General features: G+C 51.9%; 4 protein-coding genes across 4 annotated transcripts; 2 read left to right on the top strand and 2 right to left on the bottom strand.

Moving 5' to 3' along the window:
• Positions 1 to 1664: 1664 nt before the first annotated feature.
• LOC311218400 (feather keratin 1-like) lies at positions 1665 to 1979 on the bottom strand (the record flags this gene model as incomplete). The annotated part of the gene is made up of 1 exon (XM_084301078.1): positions 1665 to 1979. One exon carries the CDS (start codon positions 1977 to 1979, stop codon positions 1665 to 1667), a length of 315 nt encoding a protein of 104 aa, XP_084157204.1.
• A 3063-nt stretch (positions 1980 to 5042) lies between these two features.
• Positions 5043 to 5357, top strand: LOC311218397 (feather keratin 1-like; the record flags this gene model as incomplete). Its single annotated transcript, XM_084301075.1, has 1 exon — positions 5043 to 5357. The coding sequence occupies one exon, from the start codon at positions 5043 to 5045 to the stop codon at positions 5355 to 5357; it is 315 nt and encodes a 104-aa protein (XP_084157201.1).
• Positions 5358 to 14875: 9518 nt separating this feature from the next.
• LOC311218458 (feather keratin 1-like) lies at positions 14876 to 15817 on the bottom strand (the record flags this gene model as incomplete). The annotated part of the gene is made up of 3 exons (XM_084301141.1): positions 14876 to 15211; positions 15594 to 15693; positions 15810 to 15817. 3 exons carry the CDS (start codon positions 15815 to 15817, stop codon positions 14876 to 14878), a joined length of 444 nt encoding a protein of 147 aa, XP_084157267.1.
• Positions 15818 to 17803: 1986 nt separating this feature from the next.
• Positions 17804 to 18118, top strand: LOC311218459 (feather keratin 1-like; the record flags this gene model as incomplete). Its single annotated transcript, XM_084301142.1, has 1 exon — positions 17804 to 18118. One exon carries the CDS (start codon positions 17804 to 17806, stop codon positions 18116 to 18118), a length of 315 nt encoding a protein of 104 aa, XP_084157268.1.
• Positions 18119 to 22501: the final 4383 nt, after the last annotated feature.

Here is a 22501-nt window from a genome sequence, read left to right on the forward strand (position 1 = left end):
GCTGAGGCAGGGGAGGTTTAAGCTAGACATCATGGAAGAGGTCCTTCACTAAGAGGGTGGTCGCACACTGGAACAGGCTCCCCAGGGAAGTAGTCACTGCACCAAGCCTGTTAGAATTTAAGAAGCATTTGGACTGTGCACTTAGTCACATGGTCTAAAATTTTGTGTAGACCTGTGTGGTGCCAGGGGTTGGACTCAATGATCCTTATGGGTTCCTTCCAACTCGGGATATTCTATGGGTCTATGATTTATATTGACTGGGAAGTTTTTCCTCACGCTGGGTCTTCCAGCTCTCTCCTCTATCCTGCTGAGGCTGAGGTGTGACCAAGTGGGTGGTGAGTGCTCAGATGTTTGCCAGGGTCAATCCACCACATGGGTTCATAGGCAGTACTTGTCTTCCTTCCTCTACTCCTTCCATCTGTTCCAAAGGCTTCCTGCAAAACTTTCTGGGGCAACAGGTGCTGGCTGACTGTTTCCAAGTGCCATACACAAGCTCCCAAAGCAGTGCTTAGATCACCCAGAGCGCAGTCTCGCACATGCTTTCCTGCCAGCCAGTCCTCATGCCACATCATCTATCTTGCAGCCCTTCTATGGCAGCAGACCAAAAGCTGGCCCAGGAAAAGTTGCTTGGGTAGTATAGCCACCCAAAGAGAAGTGACTCCCAGCAGTGTTCCCAGACACCATGGACACCAATTGGACCCTGGGCTTTATGAGCAGAAGCATAGTCATGAGCTGAAGGGCAGTGAAAATCCCACTCTGCTCAGCACTCCTCCAAATGCATCTAGAACATTGTACCCAGTTTGGGGCTGTGTAGCAAGAAAGACTTTAATCAATCACAGAAAATTCTGTAGTATTGTTGTTAGGAAAGGATTTCCTGTCTCCTCTTGGGCAGCTATGCCCTCCACCTTGTCAAGGACTTAGTCATCCCTCCTTCCTTACTTGCTTCATGCCATTGTGCTAATCAGAGGAAAAGAAACAGTGTGCACACCAAAATGCATAGAAGCCAATCAGCTGTGTTGGATAATTCCATCCATCTCTCAGTAACCACATATTTAGAATCCAAAGTGTGACCTGATACATGAAGAAGCATTCTGAATGCAAGCCTGTGTTAACGATTGCTAAGCATCAGCAACCACCCACTCCCAGAACTACGCATGAGCAACACCTCTCCCCCCAGGCATCCTGGAAGAGCGGCTGCAGGGGAAGGACAACTCAGAGGCACAGTCTGGGATGCAGCAGAACTTTAATATTAGAGTCAAAAGAGATCACTCCAAGTGGGGTCCCCAGTGCAGGAAGCACTAGGGGCAGACAAGAGCGTGCACTGTGTGGCCCTGGCAGGCATACCGCCAGCTGTCCATCTACCCACTCAACTGAGTGGACTGAGGTGTAGAGAAGGACTGGAAGGTTCTCTCTACAATGACGTTGTCAGACTCAGAGCCTCGTGTAGCAGCGCCGAGCAAGAAGGACATAGGTGGGAAAGGAGAGAGTAGAGGAGAGGAAAGGCGTAAATGATCTGCGCATTCCGAGAGCCCAGGCTGGACCCATCCCTATGAAAGGGGTGGTAGTTTGGTGCCTCTTAATGCAACAAGCCAATGGTCTGTGCCCAGTCCACTACCAACTTCTAGATTCCCAGGAGGCTTTCTCCAGCACCATCACCAGCAGCTTTAGCAGGGGAAGCACCTTGTGCCACAGTAGCCGCTGCCCAAGCCGGAGAGCCCAAAGCCCCCAGAGGAGATGGGCACTCCCTGAGAGCTGAGGATGCTGCCAACGGCAGCGGAGGTGGAGGATCCCACGGCGGTGTTCTGCGGGAAGGAGCTGAGGATGGGGCCGGGCAGGGTCACCACCACGGGAGAGGGCTGGATGACGACGGTGGAGTCCTGGCACTGCTGGACACAGGGCTCATTGCAGCTGTTGGCCAATGGAGTCGGGCCACAGGGTCCGCATGGCAGGCACGGCAGGCACTGGTTGTAGCAGGACATGTCTTGGGGCAGGACGTGCACCTGGTGGGAAAGAAGGACAGGAGGAGCATTGCGGTGAGTGAGTAGCATCCTGCAAGACCACCAGAGAAGAGCCATATCTAATTGTGTTTTTGGGGAGCTGGCAGCTGTGTAATAAGGCTCACAGCATCCTCTTTCTGTTTCTCCATTTAACAGCCTTGGCTAGAATGTCCAGGCCCAGGAAGATCCCAACTTAGCCCATAGTTTCAGAGACACCACAGAAAAGCCCAATTTCTCTCTATGACACACCTGCTTTACCTCTCCTATGACTAGTGACCCCAAGACCCAACAGAGGATCAAGTCAGAGTTATGTGTTAAGAAACCCACCAGGGTAAGGAGGTGGAGTAAGGCCTTTAGACTCACCTTTTTCCCAGGGAGATGGAGGCGAGGAGACTCGATGAGAGAGGGAGGAGATGAGGCCACTTTTATACGTCTCCTGCACCACCCCAAGCCCACAATCACTCTACATGGGCCATAATTTTCAAGCAGACTCACCTCAAATGCAAAATATCTTAGCTAATGCCACAGGTTGTGTTTTGGTTTCCATCAAATCTGCCATTTCATTTCCTCATTTCTGAGGATATGCAGGCTATTTTCTACTACTGGTATGAGAGACCCAAGGAATGCCCCAGCAGGATCATATCAGTATGGGCAGAAAAGTGCAAGAGAGTGGTTGCATTCAGGCAGAGGACAGGACATGGCTTTGTGCACTTCAGGGAATGGCCGGTGATGTGTTTTGCAGGAAGAGGCCCCGCTCCTCCTGGACCTGCAATCCTCAGCAGAACACCGAAGGTCCTGTTCATTAAGGATGCACCATAAGCTTCTCTCTTGTCCCTCCCTCATGGCTCCATCCAATGGCCACTGGTCTTTGCCTCCCCAGGCATCCAGGCTGTGCCAATGCTTTCAGCTGTCTGCCTTGATGCCATTACCACTTCCACTAACTTGGGAGGAGACAGCAACTGGGGGCCCGCTGGTGCACTCTGGTGCAGGGCTGCCACAAGGGGAGACCTAGACAGCCTGCAGGAATGGGCCCTCAGGAACCTCAAGGCAATCTAGAAGGACAAAAGGCAGGTCCTGCACAGGATGGGGAACAAACTCTTGCAGCACTGCAGACTGGGGACTGAACTACCCTCTGATCCTGCATCCCCTGGACCTCCTCTGAGTAGGTCTGCCCCCAGGGTAGAGTCAGACATGAACGGTGGAAGGCAAGGGACACACAGGCCTCACCCTCCTGGCCAAAGAGATGGGGCTGTGTGTAGGAGCTCTCCTGAGTGCTTTCTGGAGGGAAAGAAAGGCTTGCAGAAAACATCTTCCCCCTTGCTGGGACTTGTCTCTGGGTCCCAGGCAATACGTCTTCTCCTAGCATGAGAGCTTCAGCACACATCCTCTGCCATGTCCCAAAGCCCTCCTCAGGCAACAGAACAAGCCAGCACCACTGGGGGGACAAGGAAGCTCCACGCAGCTGGGCATGCTCAGCGAGGGGACTTGCTCACAAGGGCCCTGGCTACAGAAACACCTCCCAGACTCCATCAAGGAGGCAATGCATCCCTGCTGCATGAACAAAGCACTTCCCTGCCCTGCAGACATGGGAGGCAGCTGGGACACACCCCAGGAAGGCAAGGGAATGCCTTCAGCAGGCAAGCTTTCTGGGACAGACTCTCCCTGCCCAGGACGAGTCACGCTCTAATTTGGGATTGGCCACGTGCCACACTTTTGGCATGAAGCCAAGCCAGAGTGCCTGCTCTCTGCAGGCCTGAGCACCATGCATGCCAAATCCTCCTCCATCCAAGCATCTCAGGCTGTGCCATGCTCCAGGCAGCCCCAACAGCCATTACCCTGCAGCATGACCTTCTGGTGAGTACTCTCATAACTCAGGCAGCTCACAGGATTTCCAGTGTGTTTTGCACAATAGGGCATGTCTTTGGGTGTGCTGCTGTTCAGGGAATGCATCCGGCCAAAGTGCATGTTACGGCAAGGAGAGTGGTGGAGCAAGACACTGTCCCGGTGAACAACTCAATCCTCTGGTCATGACTCTGCTGTGCTCCAGGCAGCACCAACAGCCATTACGCTGCATCATGACCTTCTGGCCAGTACTCTCACAGTTTGGGCATTTCTAAGGTGCACCGCAGCCCATCTGCCTTTGTTGGTAATGAGCTGTAACTGGTGGAGCAGGATCGGAGACAGACTGGGTGGGAGAAGGACGTGCTGTGTCCTTGGGCAACAGCACCTTCAAGCATCCAGAAGGGCACTGCATAGGTAAGAGAATATATGCGTCTTCTTGCGAAGAGGATCCAAATGGGGTCAATGCATATCCAATGGACTGATGTCCCTGGCATGTACAGGACCCTTTCTGTCCCCTTCAGACTCATCATGCCCCTAATGACGCGTTCCTGCCATGAAAAATACTTGCACCTCTTATTTTTGTACTGGAAATGAGCTTCTGTGTCCTATTGGTGAGTCCAGAAATGAGGAAATTAAATGACAGGAAACCAAAGCACAACCTGTGCCATTAGCTAAGATTCTTTGCATTTGAGGTGAGTATGCTGGAAAAATACGGCCTGAGTGATTGATGGGCCTGGGATGGTGAGGAGAGGTATAAAAGATGGCCCATCTCCTCACTCTGTCATCCACTCCTCTTCCCTCCATCTCTCTGGGATTAAGGTGAGTCTCAAGATCTTTCTTTTCCTCTTCATCCCTGGGGATTTCACTGAACATGCCTGCACCTTTATAGTCTGTTGGGTATTTGGGTCTCTAGTTCTGGGAGAGGCAAATCCTCAGCAGGTGTGGAATGAAGAGAAGCTTGATCTCAGTTGAGGTGTATCTGAAGCTATGGTCTAGATGGAGAGCTTTGTCAAACTGGATATTCTTGCCAAGGACATTGGGGCCAAAGGGAAGGAGAAGGCTGAGGGCCTCCTTTCACATCCGCCAGGCCCCAGAACAGCATGTGCCATGGCTTTCCTGGGGTGGACTGGCAGGATTATCCTCTCTCACACCCGTGCTTCTCCAGGCCCTCTCTCTCACCAGGTGCATCTCTAGCCTGGAAACATGTCCTGCTACGACCAGTGCCTGCCGTGCCTGCCATGTGGACCCTGTGGCCCGACCCCACTGGCCAACAGCTGCAATGAGCCCTGTGTCAGGCAGTGCCAGGACTCCACTGTCGTCATCCAGCCCTCTCCCGTGGTGGTGACCCTGCCCGGCCCCATCCTCAGCTCCTTCCCGCAGAACACCGCCGTGGGATCCTCCACCTCCGCTGCCGTTGGCAGCATCCTCAGCTCTCAGGGAGTGCCCATCTCCTCCGGGGGCTTTGGGCTCTCCGGCCTTGGCAGCCGCTACTGCGGCAGGAGGTGCTTCCCGTGCTAAAGCTGCTGGTGATGGCAGAGAAAGACCCCCAAGGACCCAAACATTGGTAGTGGACTGGGCACAGACCATTGGCTTCCTGTGTTCAAAGGGCCAAACCACCCCACCATCCCTTTTATAAAGGATGGGTCCAGCCTGGGCTCTCAGAAAGCACAGCCCATGTCTGCCTTTCCCCTCCTCCACTCTCCCACGCTTTCCTTTTCCACCTGTGTCCTTGTTGCTCAGTGCTGCTCTGAGTCCGACAACATCATCCTAGGGGGGGACCTTCTGTCCCTTCTCCCTCAGTGGAGTGGGCAGATGGTGGGATGCCCACCATGGCCACACAGATAATGTTCTCGTCTGCCCCTTGTGCTTCCTGCATTGGGGCCTCCCCCCCATCAACTTTGTTTCCCACTTTTGACTCATTAAAGTTCTTCTGCATCCCAGCTTGTGCCTCTTTATCATCCTTTTCCCTGAAGACCATCTCCCAGAGTTCCCTGCGAAAGAGATGTTGCTCAGTGGTGGGTCTCTGGGGGGGGTTGTTGGCAGTTGTGCTGAGCAATACTTAATAGAGGCCTGTTATGTGTAGGCTTCATGATGCACCATTTTACCTTCTAGTTTCTAAATGTATCCGTTTAGGGATGGTATCCTGGTTTTAGCTGATAAAGAGCTAATTTTCTTTGTAGTAGCTGCTGTGTGCCATGTTTTGGATTTAGGAGACAAATAATGTTGATAACACCCTGATGATTTAGTTTTTGCAGGACAGTTATTATACTGAGTCAAAGACTTTTCATCCTCTCATACTGCCCTTCCAATGGGAAGTCACAGAATCATAGAATATCTGAGTTGGAAGGGATCTGCAAGGATCATCCAGTCCAATTCTAGGTCCCCAGGGGACCACCAAAATAAATAAATAAACAAAATAAAATCAGATCATGTGTCTAAGAGCGTTGTCCAAATGCTTCCTGAACTCTGCCTGACTCGGTGCCATGACCACTTCCCTGGGGAGCCTGTTCCATTGTCAGACCAATTTTTTGGTGAAGAACTTTTTCTTGATATCCATCCTGAACTTCCCTTGTTGCAACTTCAAGCCATTCCCTTGGGCCCTATAGCTGGTCACCAGAAAGAAGAGATCAGTACCTGCCTCTCCACTCCACCTCACAATGAAGCTGTAGACTGCAATGAGGTCTCCCCTCAGCCTGCTCTTCCACTCATTATGTCTTCCCTTCTAGACCTTTTACCTAATTTGTTGTCCTCCTTTGGACACTCTCTAGTACCTTTATGCCTTTCTTGTATTGTGGTGCCCAAAACTGCACACAGTACTCCAGGTGACACCACACCAGCATAGGGTAGAGCAAGACAATCACTTTCCTTGACCACCCTCTAATACGGTTGGCCCTCCTGGCTGCCAAGGCACACTGCTGGCTAACATTCAGCTTGTTGTCAATCAAAACCCCCAAATTGTTTCCTGTAATGCTGCTCTCCAGCATCTCATCCCACACTCTGAACTTATAACCAGGGTTGCCTCTTCCCAGGTGCAGGATCCAGCACTTGCTCTTTTTGGTGGTTCATGCTGTTGGTGATTGTCCAGTTCTCTAATTCGTCCAGATTTCTCTGCAAGGCCTCACCACCCTTGACAGAGTCAACATCTCCAGCCAATTTGGTATTATCCACAAACTTGCTCAAAAAACCTTCAACTCCTTCATCCATATTGCTTATGAAAACATTGAAGAGGGCTGGTCCTAAAATGGAGCCCTGGGGAACCCCACTGGTGGCAGGTCGCCAGCCTAATGTAACTCCCTTTACAAGAGCCCTCTTGGCCTGACCCATCAGACAACTGTTCACCCATGTTATTAACCGTTTATCTTACTGTATTCTGGTCATTACATAGACTGGCTTCCCTTGGTCAACTAGCTGAGTGATTTTGTCATAGAAGGAAATTAAGTTTGTTAGACATGACCTTCCCCTAGTGAACCTGTGTCAGCTCTAACCAATAACTGTGTTGTCCTTTAGACATTTTTCAGTAACTCCCAGACTAATCATCTCCATACTTTTACCAGGCACTGAAGTGAGACTGACAGGCCTTTAATTGCCAGGATCTTCTTTCTTGCCCTTCTTGAAAAGGGTGGGGATGTAGAAGAAGCTGAGAGGAGCTACAGCCAGAACAGTTGACCCAAACTGGCCAAAGAGATGTTTCATACTATATGATGTCATGATGGACAATAAAAACTGTATAGGTTGGCTGGCTGGGGGGACACAGTTGCTCAGGGACTGGCTGGGCATTGGATGGTAGGTGGTGAAAAATTATAAATCACTTCTTTTATACACTTATATATATAGTTATCATTATTATTATCTTTATTTTCCCTTCCATTTCTATCCTATTAAACTCTATTTAGCTCAACCCATGAGTTTTTATTTGTTTTCCTTCTGATTCTCTCCCCCATCCTACTGGGCAGGGTAGGAAGTGAGTGAATGACTCATTGGTGTTTAGCATTCTGCCAGTTTAAACTGCAACAGGAGTGCAAAGATAATGACAGGTTAAGCGCAGATAATGACAGATCTGACCAAACTGTGTTAAAACAGTATTTGTTATAAACATGATATTAGTTTAATAGTTGGTGGTTACAATGTTGATTTTTTGTTTGTTTTTCACAATGTTGATTTATGTGCTTCCAAGGTTATTAATTCCTTTCTTTTTGTTTATTATCTCTGGTCCTGGCCTAAGTTTGTTTATGGTTCTGCCAGTTTGTATATAGCATGTGCTCATAGTACACTGACTGTGAACTTAATCCAGAATTTGTACTCAGTATGGCCATCAGTTTAGCACTTCAGAAGCCTGACTGTAGAAACTATTAACAAGCATACCCTTTACTCCAGGTGAGTTAAAATGTTTTTTGAAAATTTTGAATATTCTGGGCATGTTTAAACTAGCAGGATCCTATTGCTATGTCTCCTACACGTGTTTCCACATGTCTGTAGCTAGACAACTATTTAAAAATTCCCACCCAGAGATCTGCCCTGAGGCAGGATGGCTATGGGTGGCAAGGTATGTGGGAGGATATGGGAAGGTATTTATCACGATTGTCACCTCCAGTGGTTTTGGAATTCACCCCTGAACAAATTCAGCATCCTAAAAAGATGATAAAATGTTTTAAAATGGTATGCCCCGATCCTGGAAATGCCAGAGATTTACAGCTTGCTGCACTGTGCTGGGGTCTGGCCTGTGCCTATCAAACAATATCCAATACTATTCAGAACTTTCAAAGGGAAGAAGATCTCTCTGGATCTGATCCAGTCCCTGCAGCAGTCTCTGCAGCTACTCCAACTGCCACTCCAACCCTCGTGACAGGCCCTGCAGCTGAACAAGAGAATCAAACTGTGCTGGCATCAGTCGCCTCTATATGTATCGGCGGGAGGCAGAGAAACTGCGTGCGTGAGGTGCGAGCAGGTGGATGATCTGCTCCGCATGGTGGCGGAGCTCAAGGAGGAGGTGGAGAGGTTGAGGGCCATCAGGGAGTGTGAGCGGGAGATAGACTTCTGGAGTAACTCCCTGCAGGGCCTCAAGGGGAGGTACCGAGGTGAGACTCCTCAAATGGGGGCGGACCCCCTGCCCTGTCCCCGTCGGGCAGAGGGAGGGGATCTGGGAGCTGAGGAGGAATGGAAACAAGTCCCTGCTCAACATCGCAGGCGATCCCCTCCCCTTCCGGCCCCACCCTCCCAGGTGCCCTTACACAACAGGTTTGAGGCCCTAGAGATTGAGAGGCCGGTGTGTGAGGAAGAGGTAGCAAATGTTCCCAGGAGGATGCCTGGGGCGAGGAGGTCGACTCCGCGCCTCAGGACTGCCTCCACCAAGAAAGACAGGAGGGTTATTGTTGTTGGTGACTCGATTCTTAGGGGAACAGAGGGCCCTATTTGTCGGCCTGACCCTACCCGTAGGGAAGTCTGCTGTCTCCCTGGGGCCAGGGTCAGGGACGTTGCCAGGAAGCTTCCTAACCTGGTACGCCCCTCTGACTATTACCCCCTTTTGATAGTCCAGGCGGGCAGTGATAACATCGAAGAGAGAAGCCTCAAGGCTATCAAAAGGGACTTTAGGGGACTGGGTCGGTTAGTGGATGGAGCGGGAGTGCAGGTGGTGTTTTCGTCCATCCCTATGGTGGCAGGGAGGGGTTCAGAGAGGACACGGAAAGCTCACCTGTTAAACACGTGGCTCCGGGACTGGTGCCAACGCAGAAATCTTGGGTTTTTTGATCATGGGGCACTTTACTCAGCACCTGGCCTGATGGCCGCAGACGGGTCCCTATCTTTTAGGGGAAAAAGGATCCTGGGCCAGGAACTGGCAGGGCTCATTGAGAGGGCTTTAAACTAGGTAGGAAGGGGGATGGGGCTGAGGCTAGGATTGTTGGGGCTGTGCCAGGGGGAACAATGGCAAGGCTGGAGGATAAGGCTATGGCCCAGCTGAAGTGCATCTACACCAATGCACGCAGCATGGGTAACAAACAGGAGGAGCTGGAAGCCATCGTGCGGCAGGCAGGCTACGACTTGGTTGCCATCACGGAGACGTGGTGGGACCACTCTCATGACTGGAGTGCTGCAATGCCTGGCTATAAGCTCTATAGAAGGGACAGGCAGCATAGAAGGGGTGGTGGTGTGGCTCTCTATATTAGAGAGTCTTTCGAGGTTGTAGAACTCGAGGTTGGGAATGACAAGGTCGAGTCCCTTTGGGTTAGGATCGGCAGGGACAACAAGGCTAGTGTCCTGGTCGGGGTCTGCTATAGACCGCCGAACCAGGATGAGGAGACGGATGAGGAATTCTACAGGCAGCTGACAGAGGTTGCTAAATCATCAGCTCTTGTACTCGTGGGGGACTTCAACTTCCCTGACATATCCTGGAAGCACAACACAGCCCTGAGAAAGCAGTCTAGGAGGTTTCTGGAGAGCGTGGAAGATAGCTTCCTGACGCAGCTGGTTAGTGAACCTACCAGGGGTGGTGCCCCGCTAGACCTTCTCTTCACAAACAGAGAAGGACTGGTGGAGGACGTGATCGTCGGGAGCTGTCTTGGGCAGAGTGACCACGCAATGGTGGAGTTCACTATTCTTGGCGAGGCCAGGAAGGGGACCAGTAAAACCGCTGTATTGGACTTTCGAAGGGCTGACTTTGAGCTGCTCAGGACACTGGTTGGTGGAGTCCCTTGGGAGGTGGTTCTGAAGGGCAGAGGGGTCCAGGAAGGCTGGGCGCTCTTCAAGAGGGAAGTCTTAATGGCGCAGGAACGGTCTGTCCCCACGTGCCCAAAGACGAGCTGGCGGGGAAGAAGACCGGCCTGGCTCAACAGAGAATTGTGGCTTGATCTTAGGAGGAAAAAGAGGGTTTATAAGCTTTGGAAAAGTGGGCAGGCCACTAAGGAGGACTTTAAAGAAGTAGCGAGGCTGTGCAGGGACAAAATTAGGAAGGCCAAAGCTCATCTGGAGCTCAATCTGGCTACTGCCGTTAAAGATAACAAAAAACGTTTCTATAAATACATCAACACAAAAAGGAGGACTAAGGAGAATCTCCATCCTTTACTGGATGCGGGGGGAAACTTAGTTACAAGAGATGAGGAAAAGGCGGAGGTGCTCAATGCCTTCTTTGCCTCAGTCTTTAGCGGCAATACCGGATGTTCTCTGGATACTCAGTACCCTGAGCTGGTGGAAGGCGATGGGGAGCAGGATGTGGCCCTCATTATCCATGAAGAACTGGTTGGTGACCTGCTACGGCACTTAGATGTGCACAAGTCGATGGGGCCGGATGGGATCCACTCAAGGGTACTGAGGGAACTGGCAGAGGAGCTGGCCAAGCCAGATGAGGCAGGCTTCTCCAAAGCAGGACCATCACAGGAACAGGAAGAGGAAAATGTCGTAAAAGCACCAGTAACCACCAGATCTCTATCCCTGGGTGATCTGTAAAATATGCAAAAAGACTTCAGTCATCATCCAGGTGAGCACATTGCCAGCTGGCTGCTCCAATGCTGGGATACTGGGGCCAGTAGCCTGGAATTGGAGGACAGGAAAGCCAAGCAGCTGGGATCCCTCTAGGGAAAGGGGAATTTACAAAGTGATTAGAAAGGGGGCATGACCCTTCAGTCTCTGAAGGCTACTCCTGTCAGGCATGAGGGAAAGAGATTCCTTCCAGGAAGATGCTGTATGTCACTGTGGTGATTTTAGCCTGCTGGACAGCTAAACACCACAACTGCTTTCTCATTCCCCCTCCTCAAAGGAAAAGAAGGAGAAAATATGATGGAAAGGGCTCAAGGGTTAAAATGAGGACAGAGAGATCACTCACCAAGTCTCATCATGGGCAAAACAGACTCATCAGAGTAGGCAGATTAAAGTAATTTACTACCTATCACTAGCAGAGTAGAACAGTGAGAAACCAAAAACAAATTAAAAACACCTTCCCCACCCACCCACCCACCCACCCTCTTCTACATCCTTCCCTCAAGCAGTGCATGGGAATGGGGAATGGAGGCTCTGGTCAGTCCATAACACTTCGTCTCTGCCTCTCTTTCAAGGTGACTCTGCCCCTGCTCCAGCATAGGGTCCCCCCCCCATACGATGCCATCCTTGCCAGACTGATCCTGCATGGGCTGCCTACAGGCAGCAGCTCTACAAGAACTGCTCCATATATGGCTCTGTACCAAGGGGTCCATCTATCACAAGCAAACTGTTTCAACCTGGGTCCCCCACAGGCAGCAGCTCCCCCCAGATTCCCTGCTCCTGTATGGGCTTCTGTCCAGGGGTTTCAGCTCCAGAGTGGGGCCTGCTCCTACAGGGGTTCTCTATGGGCCACAGCCTCCTTCAGGCCATATCCACCTGCTCCACTGTGGGCTCCAGTGTGGAGATGTGCTCCACAGGGACTTCAGAATATCACCAGAAGAGGAAGTGATGCACGCTGAACAGGCCCATCTGTATAATAAACTACCAGAAAATGAGAAGCAATATGCTCTGTTCACTGGTGGGTCCTGTTGAATTGTTGAAAAGTATTGGAGGTGGAAGTCTGCTTTATGGAGTCCTATACAGCAAGTTGCAGAAACTGCTGAAGGGCCTTGAAAAGCAAGTCTAATGGTGACATGGCACCCCAGAAAGAAGTAAGTTGGACAACAGGATTCATTTCTGAAACAACCTCACAGACACCTGAGCCAAAGAGCACGGCATTGATTGGGTATATCACATCCCCTCTCATGCACCAACCTCTAGGAAAATCAAATGATGCAATGGACTGTTAAAGACTTCACTAAGAGCAATAGGTGCTGGGACATTCCAACATCGGGATGTCCCACACTTAACAAAGGCCTCCTGGTTAGTCAACACTAGGCAATCTGCCAACCAAGCTGGCCCTGCCCAATCAAAACTGTTACATACTGAAGGAGATAAAGTCCCCATAAATAACATGCTGGAGAAGACAGTCTGAGTTATTCGTGCCACAGGCAAATGGAAATCCAACCATGGGATTGCTTTTGCTCAAGGCTCTGGGTGCATTTGGTGAGTAAAGTGGAAGGATGTGGAAGTCCAACGCATACCCTCAAACAGATTTAATTTGGGGTGAGAATAGCCAATTATTTGAATTGTATTATTTTAATTTTTATAGTATTATATAGTATTATATGCTGTATGACATTGCTACTATACTCACTATAAGTCACATCAATGGTATTACAGGAAGAGTCATCCAGAAGAATGAATGTTGATGGAACCAAATGAAGTACATCAGCGATAGAACCAGACAAGCGCAGCAGTGATGAAATCAGAGCTGGCCTCTACATGCATCAATTCATACCCATACACCATCTCTTCTGCCCCAAAAGACACTCATGAAAGATAGAGCCCAAAGTCATGAACTACATAAAAACAGACACATTAGAAGGATGGTCCACAGGCTATGGGAGTAATATCAGTGTGTAAATATCAAAAGACAATAGAGGTGGTAATTAAATAGGATGTAATAGAAAGCAGAGGACCTGAGAGTGATGTAAATGGTATGAAATAAGGGGTGGATATTGTCATGGTTTTGGCTGGGATAGAGTTAATTTTCTTCATAGCGGCTGTTACATGCCACGTATTGGCTTTGGGAAAAAAAATAATACCAATAACACAATTATATTTTCAATGTAAGCACATGGTCTCGTCTCTTTAGCCATGCACTGGTACACCGTTGAGCCTGGTTCTGTCTTCTTCAGGACCTCAGGGTAGCTACTCCAAAGGTGCTCTTTGGTCTCCAACCAAAACCTGATCTTCTACACACTAAGGAAAGCCTGTACCCCCAGATTCTCCTCATTACCCAATTGCTGTGGCTACCTGACAATCCTGGACAACATCAGCAAAACTCATTCTACTTGAACAATGTATTTCTTGAAACAGAGCCCAAAACTGGACGCAGTGCTTCAGCTGCATTTGGACATTTGGAGGAGTGCTGAGCAGAGTGGGATTGTCACCTCCCTTCACCTCCTGGCTAAGCTTCTGCTCATGCAGCCCAGGATGTCCTTGGTGTCCTCGATGTCTCAGAACACTGCTGGGAGTCACTTCTCTTTGTATGGGATTACCACCCAAGTAACTTTTTCTGGGCCAGCTTTTAACCTGCTGCCATCGAAAGGCTGCAAGATAGGCGATGTGGCATGAGGGCGGGCTGGCAGGAAGGCATTTGCCAAACTGGGCTTTGGGTGCTGTGTTTAGGAGCTCATGGATGGACCTTGGAGACACTCTTCTCTTCCCCTCAGTCTCTTCCTACCTCCCTCTTCCCCACAAACTGTTCCAGGAAGCTCTGGGAACAGATGGAAAGAGTAGGAGATGGAGGACATGCACTCCTTGTGAGCCTGTGTGGTGGGCAGACCCCAGCAAACATTTAAGAACCCACCAACTACTCACTCACACTACAGCCACAGCAGGGTAGGGGAGACAGCTGGAAGACCAAGAGTGAGAAAAACTCCTGGGTCAACATAAAGATAGCTGCTGCCCTCCCGGGGCCTCCTGCAGCTCTGGCTCCTCACTGGAGGCCAGCAGTGGCCACATGCCACCTTCAGCAGGCTGTGCACTGAGGCCAATATGGCACGCCAGGACAGAGAGGCAGCAAAGCTGGGCCTGATGGCCAGGGCCCTGCAGGGCTCATGGGCACCTCCCTCACGTGTGGGTGACAGTGCTTTCCCAAGAGGCTCTACTGTACACAGCCTCACCCTTGGGAAATGTGAATGGTCCCCATGTGTCCCACATGGCCCCCTGACATCCCCAGAGAAACAGCATTGGTCCTGACAGCTGGTGTCTGGAGTGTCTGCAGGAGAAGGACAACTCAGAGGCGCAGGCTGAGATGCAGCAGAACTTTAATATTAGGGTCAAAAGAGGGAAAAGAGGTTGCTCCAAGAGGAAGCCCTAGTTCAGGAAGCACCAGGAGCAGATGAGAGCGTGCACCATGGCTGACCCCATCCTTCCTATAAGGGGTGTTGGGGTTGTTTGGTCCCTCTGAACAAAAGAAGCCAATGCTCTGTGCCCACTCTGCTCTGAATTTCTGTGGTCCTTTAGCAGGGGAAGCACCTCCTGCCGCAGTAGCCGCTGCCCAAGCCGGAGAGCCCAAAGCCCCCGGAGGAGATGGGCACTCCCTGAGAGCTGAGGATGCTGCCAACGGCAGCGGAGGTGGAGGATCCCACGGCGGTGTTCTGCGGGAAGGAGCTGAGGATGGGGCCGGGCAGGGTCACCACCACGGGAGAGGGCTGGATGAAGACGTTGGAGTCCTGGCACTGCTGGACACAGGGCTCATTGCAGCTGTTGGCCAGTGGGGTTGGGCCACAGGGTCCGCATGGCAGGCACGGCAGGCACTGGTTGTAGCAGGACATGTCTCGGGGCAGGACGTGCACCTGATGGGAGGGAGGGCGCAAAGGGGCACAAGGGTGAGAGAGGAGCAGTCTGCCAGCCCACCACTGGACAGCAGCAGCACATGCTGTTTGGGGAGCTGGCAGCTGTGAAAGGAGGCCCACAGCCTTCTCCTTCCCCTGGGCACCAATGTCCTTGAACAGAATATCCCAGCCCAGGAAGCTCCCCACTTAGCCCATAGCTTCAGATACACCTCAGCCAGGACCCAGCTTCACTCCACACACCACTTCACTCCACACTTCACATCTACTGTTCCCTTCCCTCTCCCATTTCTAGCTTTCCCAAGACCCAAGAGAAGATGAAGAGGCAGGCATGTGCTAAGAAATTTCCCAGGATGAAGTTGAGGAGAAAGGGCTTCAGACTCACCTTGATCCCAAGGAGATGGAGGTAACAGGAGTGGATGAGGGAGTGAGGAAATGGGGCTGCTTTTATACCTCTCCTGCACTGCCCCAGGCCCACAGTCACTCTATGCGGGCCGTAATTTTCTAGCAGACTCACCTCAAATGCAAAATATCTTAGCTAATGGCACAGGTTGTGCTTTGGTTTCTGTCAACTCTGCCATTTCATTTCCTCGTTTCTGACCTGACCATTTGGCCACAAAGGCTCCTTTCAAGTACAAGGATAACAGGTCAAGCATTTCCCCTGGCAGGAACACATCAGTAGGGACAGTATATTAGTCCTAAGTTCTGGAGAGCATGGTACCTGTCTCTGTGGAAGTGCATTCACCTCTTAAATAGAAAGCGCACATATCCTCTCACATCTTTGGTGTGCCCTTCTAAATGCCCAAAGGCTCCTTCACCAAGGGACAAGGAGCATCCTTCTCCTGCTGGCCTGGCTCCCAGCCTACTCCACCAGTCACAGCTCATTGCCTGCATAGGCAGATGGCCTGTACTGCAGCTTTGAAATGCCCAAGTTGTGAGAGTACTCGCCAAAAGGTCATGCTGCAGGGTAATGGCTGTTGGGGCTGCCTGGAGGGTGGCACAGCTCGAGCTTGGACCTCAGACAGAGCTGCTTGGATGGAGGAGGATTTGGCATGCATGGTGCTCAGGCCTGCAGACAGCAGGCACTATGGCTTGGCCTCATGCCAAAAGTGTGGCACGTGGCCAATCCCAAATTGGAGCATGACTCGTCCTGGGCAGGGAGAGTCTCTCTCAGGAAGTTTGCCTGCTGAAGGCATTCCCTTGCCCTCCTGGGGTGTGTCCCAGCTGCCTCCCATGTCTGCAGGGCAGGGAAGTGCTTTGATCATGCAGCAGGGATGCATTGCCTCCTTGATGGAGTCTGGGAGGTGTTTCTGTAGCCAGGGCCCTTGTGAGCAAGTCCCCTCCCTGAGCATGCCCAGCCGCGTGGCAGTGCCAGCTCCTGCCAGCCATTGATGGCAGGAGTAGGGCAGACCTACTCAGAGGAGGTCCAGGGGATGCAGGATCAGAGGGTAGTTCAGTCCCCAGTCTGCAGTGCTGCAAGAGTTTGTTCCCCATCCTGTGCAGGACCTGCCTTTTGTCCTTCTAGATTGCCTTGAGGTTCCTGAGGGCCCATTCCTGCAGGCTGTCTAGGTCTCCCCTTGTGGCAGCCCTGCACCAGAGTGCACCAGCGGGCCCCCAGTTGCTGTCTCCTCCCAAGTTAGTGGAAGTGGTAATGGCATCAAGGCAGACAGCTGAAAGCATTGGCACAGCCTGGATGCCTGGGGAGGCAAAGACCAGTGGCCATTGGATGGAGCCATGAGGGAGGGACAAGAGAGAAGCTTATGGTGCATCCTTAATGAACAGGACCTTCGGTGTTCTGCTGAGGATTGCAGGTCCAGGAGGAGCGGGGCCTCTTCCTGCAAAACACATCACCGGCCATTCCCTGAAGTGCACAAAGCCATGTCCTGTCCTCTGCCTGAATGCAACCACTCTCTTGCACTTTTCTGCCCATACTGATATGATCCTGCTGGGGTATTCCTTTGAACTCTGATACCAGAAAGTAGCCTGTATGGTACAATAGGCATGTCAGAAATGAGGAAATGAAATGGTAGAGCTGATGGAAACCAAAATACAACCTGTGCTATTAGCTAAAATATTTTGCATTTAAGGAGTGTCTACTGGAAAATTATGGCTTCCGTAGAGTGACTGTGGGCCTGGGGCAGTGCAAAGAGGTATAAAAGTGGCCCAGTCTCCTCACACTCTTCATCCACTGCTCTTGCCTCCATCTCCCTGGGAACGAGGTGAGTCTGAAGGCCTTTCATCTCCTCTTCTTCCCTGGGGATTTCTTAAACATGCCTGCCTCTTCATATTCTCCTGCATCTTGGGAGTGCTAGTCATGGGAGAGGGAAAAGAACAGCACACGTGTCATGGAGAGAACCTGCAGCTTGGCTGAATTTCTCCGTGGCTATGGGCTAGGTGGGGAGCTTCGTCAGACTGGACAGTCCTGGCCGAGCTCTTGTGTCCAAAGTTAAGCCCATGGGGCTCCTTACACAGCTGACAGGTCAAAAAACAGAATGTACCATGGCTTTCCTGCGGTGGTCTGGCACATTTCTCCTCTCTCATAGAAGTTCTCCTCTGGGCCCTCTCTCTTACCAGGTACACCTCCTGCCCCGAGACATGTCCTGCTACAACCAGTGCCTGCCGTGCCTGCCATGCGGACCCTGTGGCCCAACCCCACTGGCCAACAGCTGCAATGAGCCCTGTGTCCAGCAGTGCCAGGACTCCAACGTCTTCATCCAGCCCTCTCCCGTGGTGGTGACCCTGCCCGGCCCCATCCTCAGCTCCTTCCCGCAGAACACCGCCGTGGGATCCTCCACCTCCGCTGCCGTTGGCAGCATCCTCAGCTCTCAGGGAGTGCCCATCTCCTCCGGGGGCTTTGGGCTCTCTGGCTTGGGCAGCGGCTACTGCGGCAGGAGGTGCTTCCCCTGCTAAAGCTGCTGGTGATGGCCCTAGAGAAAGACCCCCAGGGACCCAGAAGTTGGTAGCGGACAGAGCACTGGCTTCTTGCACTGAGGTGCCAAACACTCCCAGCACCATTGCAAATGGATGGGGCCAGCCTGGCCTCTTGGAAAGCACAGCCCATGTCTGCCTTTCCTCACCTTCACTCTCTCCTTTCCCACCTGTGTCCTTGTCACTCACTGCAGCTCCACTGGGCCCAAAGTCCGACAGTGACATCCTAGTGTGGACCTTCTGTCCCTTCTCCCTCAGTGGAGTGGGCAGATGGACAGGTGGTGGGATGCCCTCCATGGCCACACAGTGCACGCTCTCGTCTGCCCCTGGAGCTTTCTGCACTGGGGCATCCTCTTGGTGTGACCTCGGTTCCCTCTTTTGACTCTAACATTAAAGTTCTTCTGCATCCCAGCCTGTGCCTCTGAGTTGTCTTTCCCCTGCAGCAGCTTTTCCAGGATGCCTGGGGAGAGAGGTGTTGCTCACGGGTAGTTCTGGGAGCGGGTGGCTGCTGATGATCATGTTTTGCGATCATTAACACAGGCTTGCATTCAGAATGCTTCTTCATGTATCAGGTCACCCTCTGGATTCTAAATATGTGGTTACTTAGAGCTGGATGGAATTATCCAACATAGTTGATTGGCTTCTATGCATTTTGGAGTGCACACTGTTTCTTCTCTTCCTTGACAAGGTGGAGGGCATAGCTGCCCAAGAGAAGACAGGAAATCCCTTCCTAACAACAACACTGCAGAACTTGCTGTGCTTGGTCAGTCTGTCTTGCTACACAGCCCCAAACTGGGCACAGTGTTCCAGATGCGTTTGGAGGAGTGCCGAGCAGAGTGGGATTGTCACTGCCCTCAATGACACCAAGCTGAGTGGTGCAGCTGATAGAAAAGAAGGAAGAGATGCCATTCAAAGGGACCTCCTCAGGCTGGGGAAGTGGGTCTATGTGAACTGCATGAGGTTCAACAAGTCCAACTGCAAGGTGCTGCACCTGGCTCAGGGCAATCCCAGACAGGAGTACAGACAGGGAGAAGAACTCATCGAGAGCAGCCCTGCCAGAGAAGGACTTGGGGGTTGTGGTGGACAAAATTCTTGACACGAGCCAGCCATGTGCGCTTTCAGCCCATAAGGCCAACTGCATGCTCGTCTGCATCAAAAGAGGTGTGACCGGCAGGTCGAGGGAGGTGATTGTCCCCCTCTACTCTGCCCTCATGAGTACTCAGAGTACTGCATCCCCATCCGGGGCCCCCGGCACAAGAAAGATGTGGGCCTGTTAGAGCAAGTCCAGAGTAGGGTGATGTCATGGTTTAACCCGGCCGGCAGTTAAACACCACGCAGCCGTTCGCTCACCCTCCCCCCTCCCTCTCTGGGACGGGGGAGAGAAATGGAAAGTGAAGCCCGTGAGTTGAGATAAAGACAGTTTAATAAGACAGGAAAATAGTAATAACAATAATAATAATAATACAATGATGATAATAGTACTACTACTACTAACATGTACAAACAAGTGATGCACAATGCAATTGCTCACCACCCGCTGACCGATGCCCAGCCTAACCCCGAGCAGTCCGGCCCCCCTCCCCCCGGCTAGCCACCGGCTATTGTTTAGCATGACGTCAGATGGTATGGAATACCCCTTTGGCTAGTTTGGGTCACCTGTCCTGGGTCTGTCCCCTCCCAGCTCTTACTGCATCCCCAGCCTGCCTGTTGGCAGGACAGAGCAAAAGGCTGAGATGTCCTTGGCTTGGTATAAGCACTGCTCTGCAACAGTTAAAACATCGGGGTGTTATCAGCACTCTTCTCATCCTAAGCCAAAACACAGCATTCCACCAGCTACTAGGAAGAAAATTAATTCTGTTCTAACTGAAACCAGGACAGGTGAAAAAAGATTGGACGGCTGGAGCACCTCTCCTCTGAAGAAAGGCTGAGAGAGCTCAAGAAGTTCAGCCTGGAGAAAGGAAGGCTCTGCGGAAACCTCATTGTAACCTTTTAGTACTTAAAGAGGTCTCAGGAAAAAAACAAACAAACAAACAAACAAACAAACAAACAAAAAAAAAGATTGAGAAGGACTCTTAACTTGGGTAGAGAATGATAGGGCAAAGGGTAATGGTCTTAAACTAAAAGAGGACAGATTTAGACTAGACCTTAAGAGGAAATCTTCACTGTAAGGGTAGTGAGGCACTGGACCAGGTTGCCAAGAGAAGCTGTGGATGCCCCATCCCTGGAGGTGTTCAAGGCCGTTCTGGATGGGGCCTTGGCCAATCTGATACAGCAAGTGGCATCCCTGTCTGTGGCAGGGGGCTTAGAGTTAGATGATCATTAAGGTCTCTTCCAACCTGAGTCCATGATTCTATAATTCTATCCTTCCATGATTCTGTAATTCTATGATTCTTGAGCTCCTGACTATGCTTCTGCTCGTACAGCCCAGGATGTCATTGGTGTCCTCGGTGTCTCGGAGCACTGCTGGGAGTCACTTCTCTTTGGGTGGGTTTACCACCCAAGTAACTTTTCCTGGACCGGCTTTGGGTCTGCAACCATAGAGGGGCTTTAAGATAGATGATGTGGTATGAGGGCAGGCTGGCAGGAAGTCATCTGCCAGACTGGGCTCTGGGTGACTGCGGTGATGCTTTGGAGAGCTCATGGATGGCCCTTAGAGACACTCAGAAAGCACCCGCTGTCTCTCCTCCTGCCCTCAGTCTTTCCCTGCCTCCCTCTTCCCCACAAAGTTTTGCAGACAGCCCAGGGAACAGATGGAAGGAGTAGGGGGAGGACTCTGTGGTGGGCTGACCCCGGCAAGCATCTAAGCACCCACCACACACTCGCTCATACCGCAGCCGCAGCAGGACAGGGGAGACAGTTGGAAGTCAAAGAGACAGAAAAACTCCCCGGTTTATATAAAGACATTTTAAAGAGGGAATGGGAAACAAGAGAGAAAAAGCAAGTGATGCAAAGGCTGTGCCTCATCACCTCCCACCAGAAGACCGATGTCCAGCAAGTGTCTGCAGGATGGCTACTTAGGCAGAACTGTCCCGCTGTTTTGTTGCCGGGCGTGATGCTCTATCGTATGCAATATCCCTTTGGTCGATTTGGGTCAGCTGTCCTAACTGTGTCCCCTCCTGAAAACTTCCCCGCCCCTAGCCTGCTCTGTGAGGGTGCAGAGGGGGAAACATAGAAGGCCTTGACGCTGAGCTCAATCGTTGGAGTGTCACCTCCGCTGTTTTAGCCACACAATCAGAACACAGCACCATATTGCCTATGGTGAAGACAATTGCCTCCATCACAGCCAGAGCCAGTACAGCCTGCTTCCCCCACTCCCTCTCCTGGCCGGCTCCAGGGCCATTTTCTGCATGAGCCTCCCCCCCCAGAACAGCTGCCCCTGGAGCAGAAGGAATTGCCACCCCTCCTCTTGCCTCTCTCCCTCTCCCCTGCTGCCCCCTTCCCAGGAACCTGTGTGGCTGCTGCCCTCCCGGGGCCGTATGCAGCCCTGGCTCCTCACTGGAGGCCAGCAGTGGCCACATGCCACCTTCAGCAGGCTGTGCACTGAGGCCAATATGGCACGCCAGGACAGAGAGGCAGCAAAGCTGGGCCTGATGGCCAGAGGCCCTGCAGAACTCATGGGCACCTCCCTCACGTGTGAGTGACAGTGCTTTCCAAGGGGCCCTACTGCACACGGCCTCATCCTTGGAAACGTGAATGGTCCCCATTTGTCCCACATGCCCCCTGACGTCCCCAGATGGTGTCTCGCAGCTGGTGTCTGGAGTGTCTGCAGGGGAAGGACGACTCAGAGGTGCAGGCTGGGATGCAGAAGAACTTTAATATTAGAGTCAAAAGAGGGAAACGAGGTCACACCAAGAGGGTGCCCCAGTGTAGGAAGCACCAGGGGCAGACGAGAGCATGCGCTGTGTGGCCACGGAGAGCATCCCGCCACCTGTCCATCTGCCCACTCCACTGAGGGAAAAGGGACAGAAGGTCCACACTAGGCTGATGTGGTGGGACTCAGAACTCAGTGCAGCTGCAGTGAGTAACAAGGACACAGGTGGGAAAGGAGAGAATGGAGGAGGAGTAAGGCAGACATGGGCCGTGCTCTCCGAGAGTCCCATGCTCTTCCAGGGGGTGTTGGGGAGGTTTGGCCACCCTGAACACAAGAAGCCTATGCTCTGTGCCCAGTCCGCTACCAACATCTGGGTCCGTGGGCGTCTTTCTCCCGGGCCATCACCAGCAGCTTTAGCAGGGGAAGCACCTCCTGCCGCAGTAGCCGCTGCCCAAGCCAGAGAGCCCAAAGCCCCCAGAGGAGATGGGCACTCCCTGAGAGCTGAGGATGCTGCCAACGGCAGCGGAGGTGGAGGATCCCACGGCGGTGTTCTG

The sequence above is a fragment of the Netta rufina genome, assembly GCF_964035555.1.
Source record: "Netta rufina genome assembly, chromosome: 24".
Taxonomy (NCBI): Eukaryota; Metazoa; Chordata; class Aves; order Anseriformes; family Anatidae; genus Netta; species Netta rufina.